Raw genomic sequence first — 19,721 nt, 5'->3', positions numbered from 1 at the left:
CCAGCTCCACCGGGAGGACACCGAGGCGTTCCCAGGCCAGCTGTGAGACATAATCCCTCCAGCGTGTCCTAGGTCTTCCCCGGGGCCTTCTCCCGGCTGGGCATGCCCAAAACACCTCACCAGGGAGGCGTCCGGGAGGCATCCGGACTAGATGCCCGAGCCACCTCAGCTGGCTCCTCTCGATGTGAAGGAGCAGCGGCTCTACTCTGAGCTCCTCTCGGATAACCGAGCTCCTCACCCTGTCTCTTAGGGTGAGTCCCGCTACCCTACGAAGAAAACTCATTTCAGCTGCTTGTATCCGCGATCTCGTTCTTTCGGTCATGACCCAAAGCTCATGACCATAGGTGAGGGTGGGAACATAGATCGATCGGTAAATTGAGAGCTTTGCCTTCCGGCTCAACTCTCTCTTCACCACGACGGTCCGGTACAGCGACCGCATTACTGCAGACGCTGCGCCGATCCGCCTATCGACCTCACGCTCCAACCTTCCCTCACTCGTGAACAAGACCCCGAGATACTTGAACTCCTCCACCTGGGGCAGGACCTCATTCCCAACCCGGAGGGAGCAATCCACCCTTTTCCGACTGAGAACCATGGCCTCGGATTTGGAGGTGCTGAGTCTCATCCCAGAAGCTTCACACTCAGATGCAAACCGTCCCAGTAAACGCTGCAGGTCACAGCTCGATGAGGCCATCAGGACCACATCGTCTGCAAATAGCAGAGATGAGATCCTAGTGCCCCCGAACTGGACTCCCTCGACACCTTGGCTGCGCCTAGAAATTCTGTCCATGAAAATTATGAACAGAATCGGTGACAAAGGGCAGCCTTGGCGGAGGCCAACGTTCACCGGAAACAGGCTTGACTTACTACTGGCAATGCGAACCAGGCTCCTGCTCCGGTTGTACAAGGACTGAATGGCACGTAGTAGCGTGCCACCAATCCCATACTCCCGGAGCACCCCCCACAGGACACCGCGAGGGACACGGTCGAATGCCTTTTCCAGGTCCACAAAGCACATGTAGACCGGTTGGGCAAACTCCCAAGTACCCTCCAGGACCCTTGCAAGGGTGTAGAGCTGGTCCAGTGTTCCGCGACCAGGACGAAAACCACATTGCACCTCCTGTAGCCGAGGTTCGATTAACGGTCGTACCCTTCTCTCCAGCACCCTGGAATAGACTTTCCCAGGGAGGCTGAGGAGTGTGATCCCCCTATAGTTGGAACACACCCTCCGGTCACCCTTCTTGAAAAGGGGGACCACCACCCCAGTCTGCCAATCCAGAGGTACTGTTCCCGACTTCCACGCAATGTTGAAGAGACGTGTCAGCCAAGACAGTCCCGCAACATCCAAAGCCTTGAGGAATTCAGGGCGAAACTCGTCCACCCCCGGAGCTTTGCCACTGGGGAGCATTTTGACTACCCCAGATACCTCAGCCACGGTGATGGAACTGTCCGCGTTCGTATCCTCAGTCTCTGCTTCCTCTAGGGAAGGTATGTCAGTGGGATTGAGAAGGGCCTCAAAGTATTCCTTCCACCGCCCAACTATATCCTCAGTCGAGGTCAGCAGGCTCCCGTCCCCACTGTAAACAGTGTGGACCGGGCACTGCTTCCCCTTTCTGAGGCGCCGGACGGTTTGCCAGAACCTCTTCGAGGCCGACCGAAAGTCGTGTTCCATGGCCTCACCGAACTCCTCCCACACCCGAGTTTTTGCCTCGATCACCGCCGAAGCCGCGTGCCGCTTGGCCTGCCGGTACCCGTCAGCTGCTTCAGGAGTCCCACAAGCCATCCATGCTCGATAGGACTCCTTCTTCAGCTTGACGGCAGCCCTGACCTCTGGTGTCCACCATCGGGTTCGGGGCTTGCCGCCACGACTGGCACCGACCACCTTGCGGCCGCAGCTCCGATCGGCTGCCTCAGCAATGGAGGCACGGTTATATATATTAATAATGATTATATTTGTATTTGCTTGATGTATTTCAATAATCACCCATTCTATTTCATTTAATGTTGTTATTCTATTATATATTATTCCATCCCTCACAAATGTTGCACACCCTCCCCCTTGGTTTTCTTTTCGATCGAATCGCACTGATTCATAGCCATTCAACACATAATCCAGCTGTGGTCTAAGCCACGTTTCTTGCACACATATAATATCAGGTCTTTTCCTACTTTCTGTTATATATTTCTTAAGTTCTTGTCCATTTGCTATTAAACTTCTTGCATTCCATTGTAGGATGTGGAGTACCATTGTGATTTTAATTACCGTTCTGAGGTCCTGCATCATTATGTATAGTCAACATACTATGTATTTCTTCTGCTTTCACGTCTTTGATGTTTAAATATTGTTCTGCCGCTTCCACAACCGTTTTGATCCTGTCACTTTTCCTTTCCTGCCTCGTGGCCACATTGATGACTTTACATATAAAAGCTACAAAGTTCTTTTTCCTTACAATTAATGTTTCTTCTTCTATTGCACTCTTATGGTTACATTTCTGTTGGGGAGCATTCCATTCTGATTGAGATCTTCTATGGTCTGTTCTCTGAGGAAGTCCTACTGCTTGTCCTGTCTGGTCTATATGAGTTTCCTGATTCTCTACTGGTTTATTTTGCTTAATTACACACATACCTATATTCTTTAATGCTTCAGCATATGATACCTTATTTTCTCTTTTGTATTTTTGCACTTCTTTGGCATGTCTTTGCACTTCACAGCCACCATATGCGGCACTATGTTCTCCTCCACAATTGCAACATCTTAGTTTAGCACCGCCAGCACACTTCCCATAGTCATGTTCTCCACCACACTTTGCACACCTTTGCCTCCACTGACATTGCTGTGCTGTGTGTCCCATTCTCTGACATTTGTAACATCTTAGTGGTTGAGGAATGTACTCCCTCACCCTAAAATTCATACATCCTATACGTATGTCTGTCGGTATTGTCTTTTCAAATACAAGTAATACAGACAAACTGTCACTTTTTACTCCTCCTCTGCTGGTTTGGAGTCGTCTAGCTTCTGTTATTTTGCCTCTTATTTCTCTCTTCACCTCATCCATGGACATTTCCATCGGTACGTTTGATATAACTCCTCTTATTGCTGCTGCCTCTCCTGGTATGTGTACTTTTATTTCTCCTCCATCAAGGTACTTCAATCTCATAATGTTTTCTTGCTGTCTTTTATTTGCTGTCGAAATTAGTATTCTTCTGTTATTGAGCATTTTGGCGTATTTAACTTTCCCTATTTCTTTTTCAATTGCTTTAGTTAGATGAACTGGGTGAAAATGTCCTTTATCTTTGCTCATTGTAATAAGAACTTTGTATTGTTCATCTAACTCGTCTTTGCCATTTGTTTTAGCTCGTATTTTTTTCTTTGTTTGTCTTCCATCATGATCTTTTCCGCTGCTTGCTTCTGACCATGACTGTTTCCTTGCTATTTTAACTTGTGTGTACTCCATCTCCTCTGCCCCTTCGTCGCTAACATCATCTGAGCTACAGCCCATTGTTACACTCACGGTACAGTTTGGTTGCACCCGCACTTCAGCTCCCTCCGCTCCACCGCCACCAGCTCTTCGTATCTCTTTTGGTTTGTTGCAGGTCGTGGCGCACCGATCTCGTCGTACCGGGCCCATATAGGCCGTCGGCCGAGACCTATGCAGTCCACTTCCCACAACCCACCTCCAGTCCAGATATCAAATCTCTCAACTGTATATTCAATAATTATTGTATTCCTTATCTCGCACTTTTCACGCTTCAATTTTGGCGCCTCGAGCATTCGACAGTCACTTCCGCCTCCTCTACGTCACTCTCCGTGGGCCTTCAAAACAAAAGCGCTGTTTTGTTTTGACGGGCGGGACACGGAAATATGTGTACAGTCTGCGCATAATTTGGTTGACGCCTTTGTTTTTCAAACAGCGCCTCGCAGTGGTCGGGGGTACAACTGCAAGGGAACCCATACCTTTTTTAAAAAAACTATCATTAATTAATGAGGTCAGCAGAAAATATACAACGTCTCCTACTATCCTGATTATATATATGAAAACACAAAAACCATCACAGTTTCTTAACAATAAAAAATAAACGTGAATGTGCAAATGAGTTCAACAGCAAGACTTCGCCACAAGATGTCGTTTTGTGTATGTAATATTTACACACACTAAGTCATGTGGTTTATTATTGTTTTATTGTTAACAATATGTTCACATGGAAAAGTTAACTGGTACATTACTGTAAACATAAGAATATAGTGGCATCATGTATTGAAACTGTAAAATAAAAACAAATTAAAAGTGAGTAAAAGCGAGCGTGTTTATCCATCAGCATTTTACGCTGTTGTTCCATTTTTGATTGCTGCCATCCCAAAGTTCTGCACAAGTAGGATGCCACTACGACTGCAGAAAGGATACTAGTTTATTTATATGTAAATTCAAGATTCAAGAGTTTTATTGTCATATGCACAGTAAAACTGGTAGTTCTGCTATGCAATAAAATTCTTGTTCTGTTCATTCTTCCAAAAAAAGAAAGAAAAACACAAGAAAATGAATAAGAACATAAGAAACATTAATACCAATAAATTAAGCAACAACAACAGAAGAGACATGAATACGAATGAATGAATGAATGAATGAATGAATAAATAAATCAATCAATAAAAGTGTTATGAGTGTGTGTGTGTTGCGTGCGGCGTGAGTGACACATGCTTCGTTGAGAAGCCTGATGGCCTGTGGGTAAAAGCTGTTTGTCAGCCTTGTGGTCCTGGACTTCAAACTCCTGTAGCGTCTGCCTGACGGTAGGAGTGTGAATAATGAGTGTTGTGGATGTGTGCTGTCCTTGATGAGGTTGTTTGTTCTTCGTAGGACTCTAGTTTTATAAATGTCTTGCAGTGAGGGGAGGGCTGCCCCAACAATGTTCTGTGAGGTCTTGATCACCCGCTGGAGTGCCTTCCTATCACGTGTTGTACAGTTACCGTACCAAACAGTGATGGAGGCGGTAAGGACACTTTCCATAGTGCATCTGTAGAAGCAACTCAGGATTGTGGTGGACATGCCAAATTTCCTCAGTCTTCTCAGGAAGTACAGTCTCCTTTGGGACTTCTTCATAATTTGTTGGATGTTGTGAGACCAGGTGGGGTCCTCGCTGATGTGTGTGCCAAGGAACTTGAAGGTTTTCACCCTCTCCACCTCAGTCTCATCAATAAACAGGGGTCTATGCGGCTCCTTTTCCCTTGTTCTTGGGTCGATGATCATCTCTTTAGTCTTCTCTGTATTGACAAGGAGATTGTTATCACGACACCAAGCTATGAGGTCCGCCACCTCTCTTCTGTATGATGTTTCAACACCACCAGTGATCAGGCCGATGACTGTAGTGTCATCCGCAAATTTAATGATGCTGGTGTTGTTCTGGGAGGCCACGCAATCGTAGGTGAAGAGCGTGTAGAGGAGCGGACTATGCACACACTCCTGTGGGGTCCCAGTGCTCACAATTCTTGAGGTGGATGTGCGATTGTGGACTCTGACTGACTGGGGCCTGCCTGTTAGAAAGTTAAACACCCAGTTACAGAGGTACTGTATATATTTATATATACAGTCAAACCTGTCTTAGCGGCCACCTGTATAGAACGACCACCTGCCTATAGCAGCCACTGAAAAATCCCCCCCAGCAAATGTACATGTTATAGACCCTGTGTATAGCAGTCACCTGTCCAACGCAGCCAGCGGCCACCCATTTTGTCTCCCTTGGTCAATATCTGACTGCATATAGCGGCCAAATTACCAACTCAAGTAGAAGCTTCATGCACGAAAAAGCTGTCGTGTGTAAACTTTAATTACTGAGTCCTAGCTCAGTCACAATCATTCACAAGATCCACACAAACTGTCAGTTGTTCCACATAAAAAAGCCGTCTTCTTTTGAGCTTGCTATTTCCTGGTCAAACATGTAACTTTAAGAGCATTTGCACCAAAACATTACCACAAAGTAGGCTGGGAACAGGACGTGCTCCCAGCGACGCTACAATAAAAAAAAACATACGCTAGCATGCATGCGGCAGCGGGAGCAAAACTGAGTTGGGTTGTACTTAATTGAAGTATTTTAGAATGTACTCACGTTATTTTTCATCAATCCTCATCCACAAATCCATCAAAGTCCTCATCTTCTGTATTCAACACAAACAAAGCCGTCTTCTTTTCCGTTCGCTACTAGTCTGTTAACTTGTCAGTGTTATTCAGCTCCGAAGCAAAGAAGGAAACTTCTCCTGTTGCTTCTGCCAACTTTATTTATTGAACGCGGCCACCAGACAGCAGCTCAGAATACACACACATCTCTCAGCATCGTCTCTCCTTCCTGCTTGCCCGCAAGGCAAAGGTCAAACAAGCCCCACTAAATAGCTGTCCAGCCAATGCCTGTAAGAAATGACCCCGTTTATTTCCTGGTGTGCACTGGTCAATACTGTAATGCCGCTTGTTGTGGGGAAGGAGAGACTCACGTCGCCGATGCACTTTAATGGCTTTATTAACAGCGGAGAACACTGCAGGACTTTACATCCACGCCAACATAAACACACTTCCCAACTCTCTCCAAACTCACAGCTAGCACTGAGCCTAGCTCTCCTGCTCGGGACGCCCACCGTCACTTCCCGTCACTTCCTGATGAACTAAAGCTGTAATGACACTCTGCCGTATAAAAAGTAAAATATTAAAAACAAGCGTAAGACATTACTAGCACAGCTTTGTTCTGTGGGTGGTGGATATATTCTATCAGTTATTACTAAGCCTCTAGCTTCCTTTTAGTAAGTAAAAACCTTGGCTATGATTGCACTACATTGTCATGTAGACCTACAAAGTACACTTGGAAGAACAAGAGGTGAATAAATGTATTGCAACTGATGTGAAACTGATGAGGGGTAGGATTAAATAAGCTTTGCTTCTTCCTACTCCTTTTTGGACATGCAAAATTGTGAATTGTACTATGTGATGTGCTACTGTTTGACTCATATGCATGTTCAGGATGAATTAAAACCATGAACCATGAACCATGATAATAACAAGCCTAGTAGTGCTGTACAACTTTTATCCGCAGTCCGCAGTGCCCTCTACTGGTCAACATTATTATTATTATTTTTTTCCCTTTTTTTTTTCTTTTTTTTCCTCTACTGGTCAACATCCAAACTGGACGCCAACCTGTCTATAGAGGCCACCTGTCTATAGCGGCCACTTTTGCAGACTCCCTCTAGTGGCCGCTATAGACAAATTTGACTGTACATGCATGTATACAGTGTATTATACAGTATGTGTCTCTCTCCCCCTCCAAGCCTGAGCTGTTGATCCCTGAGCTAATTCCACAAATCGGCCAAATCTAAATCCACTGATGGAGCAACAGCACACGCAGTTCACAATTGAGATTGTTGCAGGAGAGGAGGCAGGGGAGGTACATAAACTGTCAAATAAATGTCAAATGGAGGAAATTAAACCATGAATAAGTTGCAACAAGTTTGGTCAACTGCTAGCATTCCTGCAGACTCTGGAATCAGCGCTGGCCTTCATCAACAGCAGGCCGGACCCACCATGTGCGTGCCCTTGCAGATGTACCAGCGACCCAGTGTGCCAACTCATCAGAGGGGACTGTCAAGCCCGGCTGACTGACGTCACCCCTCAAGCCTGTGTAATCGAAAGAGACGCTAATCCCGCTCCTCTCCAAAGCCTGATAGTGGGGGCAGGCTGGGAGGAGGAGGACAACTGAAGCAGGGGGCATGAGGAGGGAAGTTTGAAGGGAGCGCGTGTCGACAAAGTTGGACAAGTGAAGCGGTCCTACCGTGAGCTTCCTGATCTTTAAGGTCTTTATAAGGGTGTGTGGGACGCCCTCATCCAGGCCTAGTCCTGGAGACCAAAAGCCTCGCTGAGAGCTCCGCAGAGGGGGAATGCTGTGGGAGCTGTTCACCTCCCACCATGCAACCTGTGCTCTCTGTGGAAGAACCAGTATTCACTACTGTGGACCTGTGCCAGGTGGGAGAAGAAGACAACTACCTGACAGCAAATGAGGGGTAAGGGGAGGCTTGTTTTGTTTGTACTTTTGCATTCATGACCTTATCTTGACCCCTAGTTGAGAAGCTCATCCTTTATGCAACAACTTATTGACAGTACCTACCTTATTACTACTAACTTGTTGGTGTTGTTTTATATAATTTGTCGATGTAAAATGTACCATTATTATTGGTACATTGTGTCATTAGAATTAAACAAGTAATAAAATACATATATAAACATATTTTATGATTTATTCTAATCAAAACACATATTTCATTAATAGACTATTCATATATATGAATATACTTTTATATGCTACAATATATCACTTTAATACACTTTATAATTTTTATTAGAATCAAAATAATTTAACATTTCAATGTTATTCTTCCAGGTTGACGTTTTTCCTTATAGTCTACCTGGAACGAGGTCAATGCATAGTTGATGCAAGATAGATCTATTTTACTTAAATTCTTGTTTTTTCAATATTTTTTGGTAATTGTGAATAAAATTAATGAACTTGTAGAATTGATGCTTTTTTTTCATGAAAGCTTGTCACATTTAACTTTGTAATGAGAGCTTTGCTGTTGTCGAAGCGCATATTTCGCATTGCGCTGAGTGGTGTGTGATTACGTTGGGAAAATACAGGTGTTCATACACGAGAGGGATTACATGGCGGCTAAGCTTCTTCATAGCAGCGCCTGTAAGTTTCCATCCCAGGTGGCGTACAAACAGCTTAGTGTGACACACTTGTCATCGGCGACACAATATCACAAAATTGTTTTTTGGTCAGATTGTGCACAGTCACAAGTGGGTCAAAAACGGCGGCAGAGTCCGCCCATCCAAAACTGATCTGTATGGGATGAAAGTGGGATGGCAGTCCTGGTTTCACTCGTCATATAATTACATTTAGCCTCGCATAACTTGTACCGCAGAAGCTAGCTTGAGCAAGACAAAGGAGGAAGTCCACAGGAAGTAGTTTTAGCTCAGACAATGGCTGTTTGAATGGAGGTGTTGATTTAATAACATTCTGTTTAATAACATTCTGCTGTACTACTGCATTAAATGTTTCTGATGGCATTTTGCAGCCATTGTTAGTTTGATTGTTTTTTTTGTACTTTTCACATATTTTAACTATTCATTGGGTTTTGGTGGCCAGCGCGGAAGTGGCAGTAATAGAAGTGTCATGAGCCGGCCAGCAGATAGAGCTGTTTGACTGAAACTCATGTTAAAAAAGTCCATGTTAAAAACTATCAGGTTAAGAAATAACCACAAAATGGTTTCACAAGAAGTATATGCACTAACTTTCATTGTCCATTTTATTTAGGGTCACATTTAGTATATCAACTTCATCTTGAGGCTACAAGAGGAAACATGCTAAATAAAAAAAATAGAAAAACACGTAAGCACATATTGTAAGTCAGGGGTCTGAAACTCGCGGCCCGCAGGCCATTTGCGGCCTGTCAAGTCACATTTTGTGGCCCGCGACTTGACAGGAAACACTACTGTAAATGCGGCCCGCAAGCTCTAAGTCAGGGGTCTCAAGGTCGTGGCCCGTGGGCCATTTGCGGCCCGCCGACTCACATTTTGCGGCAAGCAACTTGTCTTCAAAGATGACTCTAATATGGCATGCGACAAGCCAATGTTAGTCGTAGGATGCACACATAAGCCTACATTGAACTAAGAGTGATTGAATCACTTCAAAAATGTGGTAAAAAAATTCCTCCCATTTTCTATACTGCTTGTCTTCATTAGGGTCACGGGTAAGCTGGAGCCTATCCCAGCTGAATGCAGCGAAATATAAACACTGAAATTATTTCTTTCATTCTTTGATACCCCCTATTACTGTATCAAGATATTATTCTTTTTGTGAGCCATGTATCGCGTGTCGTATCGTGAGGTACCCCGAGATTCCCAGCCTTGTTCCCAATACTTGATGCGGCCCAGCCTCACTCAGACACTACCTCCATCGGCCTCCAGGTAAATTGTGTTTGAGATCCCTGCTTTAAGTATTGCACCGAAGTTGTAATAATTGAAATCTAAGGATGACTATTTTGGGGGGCATTGTTTAAATGTATTACAATCATCCCTCGTTTATAGCGGTTAATTGGTCCCAGACCCGAGCGTGATAAGTGAATTTTCAAGAAGTAGGATTCAATATTAATAAAGGGAATATTTTTGTAGTGAGAGCATAAATAACCTGTTTATGACCTTCTAAATATGGGTTTTAACATTATTAGAGCCCTCCAGACATGAAATAACACCCCTATAGTCACTTTTACACTCCTATTATTCTTTTCTTTACTTCACATTGCGTAGGCTACGGGATCGCTGCAGGGACATAGTAGACAGCTCCAGCTAGCATAGCAAGCTAGTGAGCTAACTAATTACCCTCTCCAATTGACTTATTCTAAACTTAACAAAGTGTTTCAAAAGGATAAAAAAGCCCCAAACTTACCACTTCCACACTGAATGACAGGAGAACCTTTTTTTCATTAGATCTCAGCCATGGCATATCCGTCTGAGCCATGTTAGCTGTTAGCATGTTAGCTGGGCTCTGCTTGGCTCAGTAGCCAGTCTCCATGCAGTGTGAAAGGTTATGTAATCTAATAACATTTTTGATGCCTAGTGACCACACTACTACATACAAATTCTCTTTCTATATTTTAATTTTCTATATTATAATAGGCCATAGTCAACCACGAAACAGCCATCGTTTATGAATGAACTATTTTCTTAAAACCACAGTATCATGAGGGAGTGATATTGGAACCACCGTATAATTAGCATTTTAAAAGATATTGAATACATTTTTTTAGTTTGTCTATATGTGCCCTGCGATTGGCTGGCGACCAGGCCAGGGTGTACCCTGCCTGTCGCCCGAAGTCAGCTGGGATTGGCTGCAGCATACCCCCGCGACCCTAAAGAGGAGAAGCGGCATGGATGGATATAAAATATTTCCTGTCCATGTATTGTTTTTTAACGTTTGCCATCATTACGGCATAATATACAGTATGACACACTGGCAAATTGTATGTACAGCGGGGAAATTTACTTGTTACAGCAGCAAGCAAGCAAGACAAGTAAAGAGAACAGTAAAGTAAAGCACTACAACATGGTTCAGGTGGTGCAGGTGTTGTAGAGCCTGACAGCGGTCGGTATGAAGGACCTGCGGAACCTCTCCTTCTTACACCGTGGGTGTAACAGTCTGCTGCTGAAATCAAATCAAATCCAATAAAATAACTTATAGCATTTATTTTTTGTCTTGTTTACTTCTCTAATGAAATGTGGTACAATCCTTACAAGCGGATGTCAACATTTACAAAAACTTTTTCCTGTCAATCTGCTGAAAAAACAACAAAAACAAGTAGTTGCATGCACAGGACGTCCGTGGAGTAACACAACAAAGTGGAAAAGCAAAGGCCATGTACTGTAAATAAAGTAACACTGGAGATGAGATGGGTGTTTCTTTGGGGAGCTAGCACACTTCTAACAGATGGTGTTCAACACCATGCCTCTGAAAGGCAACCAAGAGTAAAGCGGGGTGAGCAATTATTTTAAAAAAAGAGAAGATGTACGGAGAGAAGGATAAAAAGAGGATTCAGACAGATCCTCGTTTTTTCTTAATCCTCTCTCAGCTTAAACAAATTGAAAGTTGCTTGCGCTGAGTTGGAATAATGACCGTTTCCACTACACATTGAATGCAACACGGGTCTCCACGTCAGGACAAAGATAACAGTGGGCCCTTGGCATGTCTCTCATCCATGATCACGTCTGGGGAGTGGAGACAAAGGGTGGGGTGACAGATGAATTGTTGAGACGGAGTGGACGGATGACGGAGGACGGAGGACGGAGGTCGGAGGACGGGTGTGTTCAGCATGGCTCACTGTCACTACACGACATAGGAGCAGCAACAGACATAATCCATTTTTGTGCAAAGCTCTGTAGGACTAATCTGCAGTGTGTGTGTGTGTGTGTTACAGCAGACGCCATGTAATCACACACACACACACACACACACACACACACACACACACCCACACACACCCACCCACACACACACACACACACACATAGGCACGTTATTCACATAGTCTGGCAGCTTTAGCAATACAGGAGTGAAAATGTGACCAATCAAAAGCCAGGGAACATGGAGCACGTTTGCAACGCTGTAACTGAACAGGAAACACGAGGACTTGACTTCATGAATTCATGCTTCGTGTGGAGTCATGGATATGTGTGTTGATCACCCGCATTTCATGAAGTCCAGCTATGGACTCTTTCTGGCGGCTTCCAAGGGCCTCCATACGCGTACGCAAACGTATTAAAGTTAATTTAAAAAAAAAGCCCACGTCCTCGAGGAAACAAGCTGGTAGTGTCTCACGGCTTGTAAAGTTGTTAGAAAGCCTCCTTGGTGTTTTTGGCTGGTGAGGTTACAATCACCAGGGGATTAGTAACAGTTGAAAGCAAGAAAGAATGGAGTGACTGTACTTTTTCAAAGGTGTCTACTACTAGTCTAAATACAGTTTTGGTGCATGTGCAGATGCTTGGAGGAGCTCAGCGGTCAAGAATTGAACTGTGAAGACCTGCAAAGGAAGGAACAAAGACTACCCTTCCAGGTATTTGTTTATTCCTGATGTAAAACCTTTCTATCTGATTGTTTCAAACCTGAAAGTGGACTTTTTAACAGTCATTGAAAGTTACAGTGAACCAAAATAAAGTCAAACTACTGATACTCACCATCTGAGATAATGGAGCGTCAGCACCAAGTGACATTTTCTAGGTATTGTCATGGACCTGCAAAACGTAGACACAGTTACACGTAATTAACTGTTGCATAATAAACACCAAACCAAGTAAAACCATTCACCATTTGGTGTCATTTACAGAGCAATGCTGACACTTGGTGGCCTGTTATAGGTATTGCCATTGACCTAGATTTTGCTGGTGGGTTCCTAACGTTAAAGCTCATACTATTCACTCCCAAGTAGTTCCAGTGTACAATAAAAGCAAAATAAAGTAACACTACTAGCCTTTTTTAAAAAAAAAAAATATTTTTATTTTTTTACCCCTGTCCTGTCCAGCCAGGATGAGAGGGGGACAAAAAAAAAGAGAGACAAGAGACAAGGACAACAGCAGCAACAACAACAATTGTGACAACAAGAACAGAACAACAGAAACATACAGAACTACATCAGCAAATAAATGTCTGTGACAACTATAAAGTCAAACAAGGACATAAGGACAAAGGACAAAACAATATCAACAACCACAATGACAATGCTGTCAATGACAATCACACATAATAGCAGTCATGAAATGATGAACTATGATAGTGATCACAATGACAATACTGCATTGAAACAGTCACACATAATAGTAGTCATGAAATGATGAACTATGATAGTGATCACAATGACAATACTGCATTGAAACAGTCACACATAATAGCAGTCATGAAATGATGAACTATGATAGTGATCACAATGATAATACTGCATTGAAACAGACACACATAATAGTAGTCATGAAATGATTATCCATGATAGTGAACAGAATGATAATAACTGTAATGCACATCATTGTAAAAAAAACTATAGTCATACTGCTGATATCACCGTCGCTGTAATAAAACCAACAACATAATAACACCCTGGTTAACTCAGTGAGTAATGTGGGGAAGTACGTATGTACTGTGAGTGTGCATATGTACAGGTATCTCTGTATGTGGGGAAGACTTCATATATATAAAGGTGCAAGAATGTGTGGGCGTGTAATTGTCACTGAGAATGCATGAAAGGAAAGGGGCCGCCCTCCACCTCCCAGAGAGCCCCGCCCCAAATAGCCAGAACGAGCCCCCGCCGCCAGAAGGCCACCTGGCCCACAGGGGCAGGCAGCACAAAGATCAGTGCCCCAAGAGCCAGCCCAGAGAGCCGAAGAGAGGTAATCCCAGCCAAAGACGGGGCGCCGGCGGGCCGGAGGACAGCCAACCCCTGAGAGAGAGATCACACCCCACAAAGGCAGACGAGTACCGGGGGCCACAAACCGGCAGGCCCAGAGACGCCCCCACAAGCGGAAAGAAGCCCGCCCATGCCGGAAGCGCCAATCCCCCCCCACCGCCACCCCCACCCCCAGGGAGCGGAGCCCGGCCCGCCCCGGGCCAACCCCTGCCCGACCCGCGACACAGGGCCGCCCCGCCCAGGGATGCAGGAGGCACACCCTCCACCCACCCGGCGGAGGCACGGGCGGCAGAGATGTATCACCCAGCACCCGACCCCACGGAGCAAACCCCTGTATGCCCCCCCCCCAAAAATAAATAACTAAAATAAATAAATAAATAAAATTACACACACACACACACGCACGCACACACACACTCCTACGCACCCACGCGCACGCACATACACACACACACACACACACACACACAGACGTGCACACACAGTGGTCCCGACACCCGACACCCGGAAGCCTCGCCCTATCCCTCGTTGGTAACCCAAGGAGCAGTAGACCGCCAGGGAGCAGGAAGACACCAGGCCACACCCTCCCAACGATAGGACGTCGCCAGCCATGCAGACAGAGGAGTCAGCGAGGAGGAAAGCGGGAAACTGAGCAAGCGGGCGGGAAAATGGGCGAGCAGCCAGGCGAACCACCACACAGCGCCAACCGACACCCGCGGGCCAGCAAACACCAGAGAGGGAGCGGGAGCACCGCACCCCAAGCCGCAGGGAGGCCAAGCACCAGAGCCGAGAAGGCGAGACCAGCAGCAGACCAGCCGACGGACCCCACCAACCACCAGAAGCCAGACCAGCCACATGCCACCAGAGCCGACAGCGCACCACCCGCGCACCGGAGCCCAACCCCCGACAAGCCCGCAGACAGACCGGGGGAGGCGAGGACACAGACAGCGGCCGAGAAGAGCACAAAGCGCAATGGCGACAAACGCCCAAGTGCCCGGCAGAGCACAACCCCCCCCAGCGGGCCCGGCGGGCCCAAACCCCACCCCTCCTCACCCCTCCCCACCCCGCCACCCAGGCCCACAGTACCCGCAAGCATGACCAAGCCCCAACCCACCAGTCGGCCCGGTGCCCCAGCAGCCGCCGCAGCGCAGCAACCACAATCCCCTGCGGCGGCACACGGGCCACCCGCAGCACCGGCACTGCCCCCCGGAGACCACCAAACCCGCCCCAAGAGCACAGAGGCGCCCGCGGCACGTGTCAGTCCAGGGGAAGCACCGCAAGCCGCCCCCCCGGCGCAAGCCCCGGCATCAACAGGCCCCAGAGGGCCACCCCAGGGAAAGGCAGGCAAACCAGACAAAGGCATCCCACAAGCCAGGCCACCCCGGGCGAGCCACCGCGACGGCCAGGCCCCCGGCCACACCCCCAACCCTGGAACAGGCACGAGGCACCCCAATCCAGCCCGGCCCACCTGTGTATGTGATAAGGTGTGATTGTGTCTATTATGCAAAAACACTACTAGCCTTTGACGTAGTGGAGAGGGAACTGAAGACGTTTGCAGAGTCATTACACACACCTGATCACAATTTTACAACCAGCTGAAAAATGGCAAGAATTTACATTTTGCACTGTTGGATGTTAAGGAGGGCCTAAGTAAAGATTCAAAATGCAAAAAGAAGAGTATCGTATAACCCTAACCCTAACCCTTTAAGACCATAGCTAAAAAACCCCGAAATTCTGCCAACACAGAAATAAAATTCAAAAATTCATGCTTGATGCCAGCGTTTCTAGGAGGCGAGTGGGAATGTTGCTCCAGGTGGTGAAGGTGGCTTCACTGTCTGGAACTGATATCCATTTTGTTAAACATCCATCCACCTCTGGAAGAAGTCCTTTGTCAGGCGGGTGTTAGGGTTAGGGACTTCAGTCATGAGTAGGGTTGGGCGTGGAGTCTCGAGCATCAAGAACCATGGATGCCTGGTCTGCTGACTGGAAGAAATACTGTTGCTGCAAAAACCAACGAAGAAGAAGCTGTTGAGCACCAAGGAAGAAGAAGTGGCTGCAAAGTTTGGCTTAACTTTATAAAAAAAGATCTGTCGACTTAGCATGACATTTGCAAAGCAATGATATCATGGAAAGCAGGCTGCACCACCAACATGATGAAAACACGCTATGTCAGACTTCCTCCAAGCAGCCAGTCAGGGAAGTCAAACAATAAATGACGCCTGTGTCATGCCGCTGGTACCCAGGGTGTAAATGAAGGATGGCAAGATGCAAGTTTATTCATGTACACAGGACGTCTCTTTCAGCAAAAGTCAAGGCACCTTCTCAACCCCACACAACACACTTCCAGCCTTCAAAATAAGAGCACTTTGCACTACATCCTGTTTACTTGTGCTAACAAAATAAGCTAGTCATAAAAAATAGCTTACACCATTGGTTCTCAATTATTTTCTGTCATGCCCCCACTGGGGGATTGAAATGTTTTCGCGCCCCCCTGATTTGAAATACGATTGAGAAAGTGAAATGTATTTATTTACCTGTGCTGTACACACTGAACTCCAAGCTAAAACCAGCAAAATGGAGAGCAGTGAAGCATGCAAGCGTATTCAGGAGTCGACTGCGTGCGGGCTACCACAAATTCAGACATGTTGGCAGGTCTGCACTAATATTGAAAGTCCACCCTGCCCCCCCCCACAGTTCACTGTGGTCCCCCCGGGCTTACACTGGCTTGATCGGATCCTCAGATTTGTTTGGGTCTTTTGTTCCAGAAGTAAGACGGCTGTCTTACTGCGTCCAACGTCAGCAGCGGCAGCGCTCTGGGAGAGGCCTTGCTTGCTTTACCTGACACTAAATCACATCCAGTCCACATTTTTGCAAAGATTTTGCCTTTTAAAGGCTGCGCTCTTCAACTTTTGATCAGCTGATGAACAGCGTGTTTCACTTTCATGCTTCTTTGCAATAAATTGATCACTCAAAATATTTTTTGTCTCACTCCCATTTCTTCTTTTTGAATGTTGAAGCTCTACTTAGAACCTCCACAAAATCCTTGCAATTTTTCAGCTGGTCTTTTGATTTTGATCAGGAGTGTAGGTATCATCATTGACCTTGACTGATGGGGGATCTCTAAGGTCAGTTAACTCCTAGTGACAGTCAACTCGTGTACAACAAAAGGCAAAGTTGGAATGGAGAGGACACAGTAAGGCCTTTGCAGAGCAATACTCACCCCTAGTGGCCTTTTATAGGTATTGCCATTGACGTAGAGCTTATGGTGTTGGGTGCAGCATATACAGTTAATGAACCACTGTATAATAAAAACAAAATAAAGTCAAACCACCCACTTTTTGATCCAATAGTAAACATCTAAAAGTGCATCATAAATATGCCATGGCTTCAGATGTTTCAGTCCACTTCTCGTCTTCGTCCAGATCTTCCCTGACCCGGTGGAGGTGGTCCTGGGTCCAGAGACGTCTTTGAGCAGCTTGGGTGAGAACCACGAGAAGGAGCGTTTACCATCCATTGTCGTGGAGCCCACCGAGGTGAGCGAGGTGGAGAGCGGGGAGCTGCGCTGGCCCCCGGAGAACATGGACGAGGAAGATGAAGAGGACCTCTTCCTGGAGCAGTGCATCCCTCCTGCCAACATTGCCGACTGGGGAGAGGATGAGGAGGAGAAGGAGGAGAAGACGTCGGTTATCCTGAGTCAGCAACAAGGCTTGACACTCATTGGTGAGTTTTTATCTTCAAGCCACTTTGGCTGTGTTGCATGAATGAAGATGAAGATGAGGATATTGCAGTCCTCGTGAAATGAAAGGTGATCCCCTGTAATTAAATATGAAATATTCTGCATTAAATAGCAACGCTACACAAACTCTTCACATTTTTCCTTGTGACATAAAACGGGCCCATCAAAAAACATGGAGTGGGGGGTGTGGAGTACTTTCGATGTGCACAAACCTGCCAACATGTACACATTTCTAGTACTCAGCATACAGTCTGACTCTTGACGCTTACGCTTCTTTGCGTCACTGGTTGCTGGTTTCAGTCTGGACAGTAAAGATAAATAAATAGATATTAACAGTGTCTCAGTAGCATTTCAAATTGGGGGGGCATGAAAATATTTCTGTCCCCTGGGGGGCCATGACAGGAAAGAACTGAGGGCCACTGACATACAGTAATGCAACCCTTTATGTACTGATTTCAGTGTGGACTTCTGGCTTTGAATTTTTACACTTGTCCACCAGGTGGTGCTATGTTTTCCAATTCAAAGCATGCAGCAACATTTGTCAGCTTGTACTGTTTTCTTCAAGGGTTCCTTGCTACTGAAATGATTAGTGTGTGTTGCTATTTATGTTGGATAATGGTGCGTATGTAAAAACTGTTTATTTTATGACGTTTTTACATTAAAATGTAAACTTATGTCAGCACATTGGCTTAAAAAACACATATAATAAATACTTGGTATGCATATTTCAGGCTGAAGTAGTTTTCAAAGATTGACTGGTTTAAGGTGGGAGTAATATATGAATATACTGTTTATATTCCAACATTTTTTGTCATTAGAACCTCCAGTGTGACATTTTTTCTTTTAAATATGAGATCTGCAAAAAACAATGCTTGTTGGTGCCAATCATTGACCCATAATAAGCAAATATATTTGGCATATTATGTGTATTAGGTTGTTCTTCAGCACTACGTGGGGGTGTACTGGTGGTACACTTGTCCTTTCAAGCTCATCGCAATCATTTGTTTTTGAAAAAGAGGACACGGTGGGCACATAACTAATATTCCTCTGTTTTGTAGACTTACAGTCAGATGCGTTTCGAGATGACACCCCCACGCTCCCGCCAAGCAGCGCTCCGGCCCTCAACTGAGACCTCTGGAGACCCAAAGTGACAGCTACTGAACTGAAAGACTAAAACTGCGTTGGTGAAAAAGGAAAGTCAATTTCAACTCTGATACGCAGCCTCTGAAGCTCACAGAGAGTTTGCCATAAATGGCCGTGTCTGCGGCCGCAGCAGCACATGGCAACACACGGATGAAGATACACACGCAAACACACGGCGTACAACACATTCATACAAATTTGTGTGTGTTTTAGAGTCTTTGCTGACAATGTAGTTTTGTTTCCTTCGCTTCCGTTGCCAGGGCTCAGTGATGTCATCGAGCTAAAAGAGGACGTGCTGGAGTGGAATTTCTTTTTTGGGGCTCATTTTCTTGTTCCGTTTACTCGTTTTCCCAAGTCAGCCTTCATCTTATCGGACTCTTATCATCAATCATTTTCAATGTTCACGCTGGAGGACACCCATCATTCCACCTAGAGACGGTCTTATCATAAAGGTATACTATTAAAAGTACATCTGTAATATAGATCTATGTTGTCTTTTTGTTTGACACATCTCATGTCACTTGAACCAACAAAAAGGAAGGCAGCTCTTGTTAGTAGAGCAGTTGCTGTGTAGTCAGATGCATTCATCTTTGGTTTTTGTGTCTAGACCCACCTGTGAGTATAATGTACATAAAAATACGTATAATAAAGTCTTTTGTCCCACGACATAAATCCATCATTTTCAATCGAAAACCCTGCACTCAGTACCTCTGGTTGCTGATTCATGCATGGAGAATTGAAGCGGATGTATCCTTTTGCTTTGAGTTCCGCTGTTGCATTGCAAAATCTCTCCACAGTGGATGAACAACTCATCACGAAGAAAACTCATCAAAATTCTGAAAGCACAGAAAAGCCACCGGACATAAA

General features: G+C 45.5%; 1 protein-coding gene across 1 annotated transcript; it reads left to right on the top strand.

The window, feature by feature from the left end:
• The first annotated feature begins 7,706 nt into the window (after positions 1 to 7,706).
• On the top strand, positions 7,707 to 19,544 carry lbhl (LBH regulator of WNT signaling pathway, like). The gene is made up of 4 exons (XM_054794219.1): positions 7,707 to 8,032; positions 12,559 to 12,634; positions 17,398 to 17,695; positions 18,770 to 19,544. The coding sequence occupies exons 1-4, from the start codon at positions 7,938 to 7,940 to the stop codon at positions 18,838 to 18,840; spliced, it is 540 nt and encodes a 179-aa protein (XP_054650194.1). The 5' UTR covers positions 7,707 to 7,937; the 3' UTR covers positions 18,841 to 19,544.
• Positions 19,545 to 19,721: the final 177 nt, after the last annotated feature.

The sequence above is a fragment of the Dunckerocampus dactyliophorus genome, chromosome 12 (assembly GCF_027744805.1).
Source record: "Dunckerocampus dactyliophorus isolate RoL2022-P2 chromosome 12, RoL_Ddac_1.1, whole genome shotgun sequence".
Classification (NCBI taxonomy): Eukaryota; Metazoa; Chordata; class Actinopteri; order Syngnathiformes; family Syngnathidae; genus Dunckerocampus; species Dunckerocampus dactyliophorus.
The sequence above is the reverse complement of the archived record's forward strand: the minus strand, read 5'-3'. Positions and strand labels throughout refer to the sequence as shown.

What these genes read in the sequence shown, in the direction of transcription:
- lbhl (XM_054794219.1), top strand. Translation starts at nt 7,938, where the DNA reads ATGCAACCTGTGCTCTCTGTGGAAGAACCAGTATTCACTACTGTGGAC. An exon ending in TACCTGACAGCAAATGAGGG is followed by an intron (nt 8,033 to 12,558) that starts GTAAGGGGAGGC and finishes GTGCATGTGCAG; the next exon opens with ATGCTTGGAGGAGCTCAGCG. An exon ending in AACAAAGACTACCCTTCCAG is followed by an intron (nt 12,635 to 17,397) that starts GTATTTGTTTAT and finishes GTCTTCGTCCAG; the next exon opens with ATCTTCCCTGACCCGGTGGA.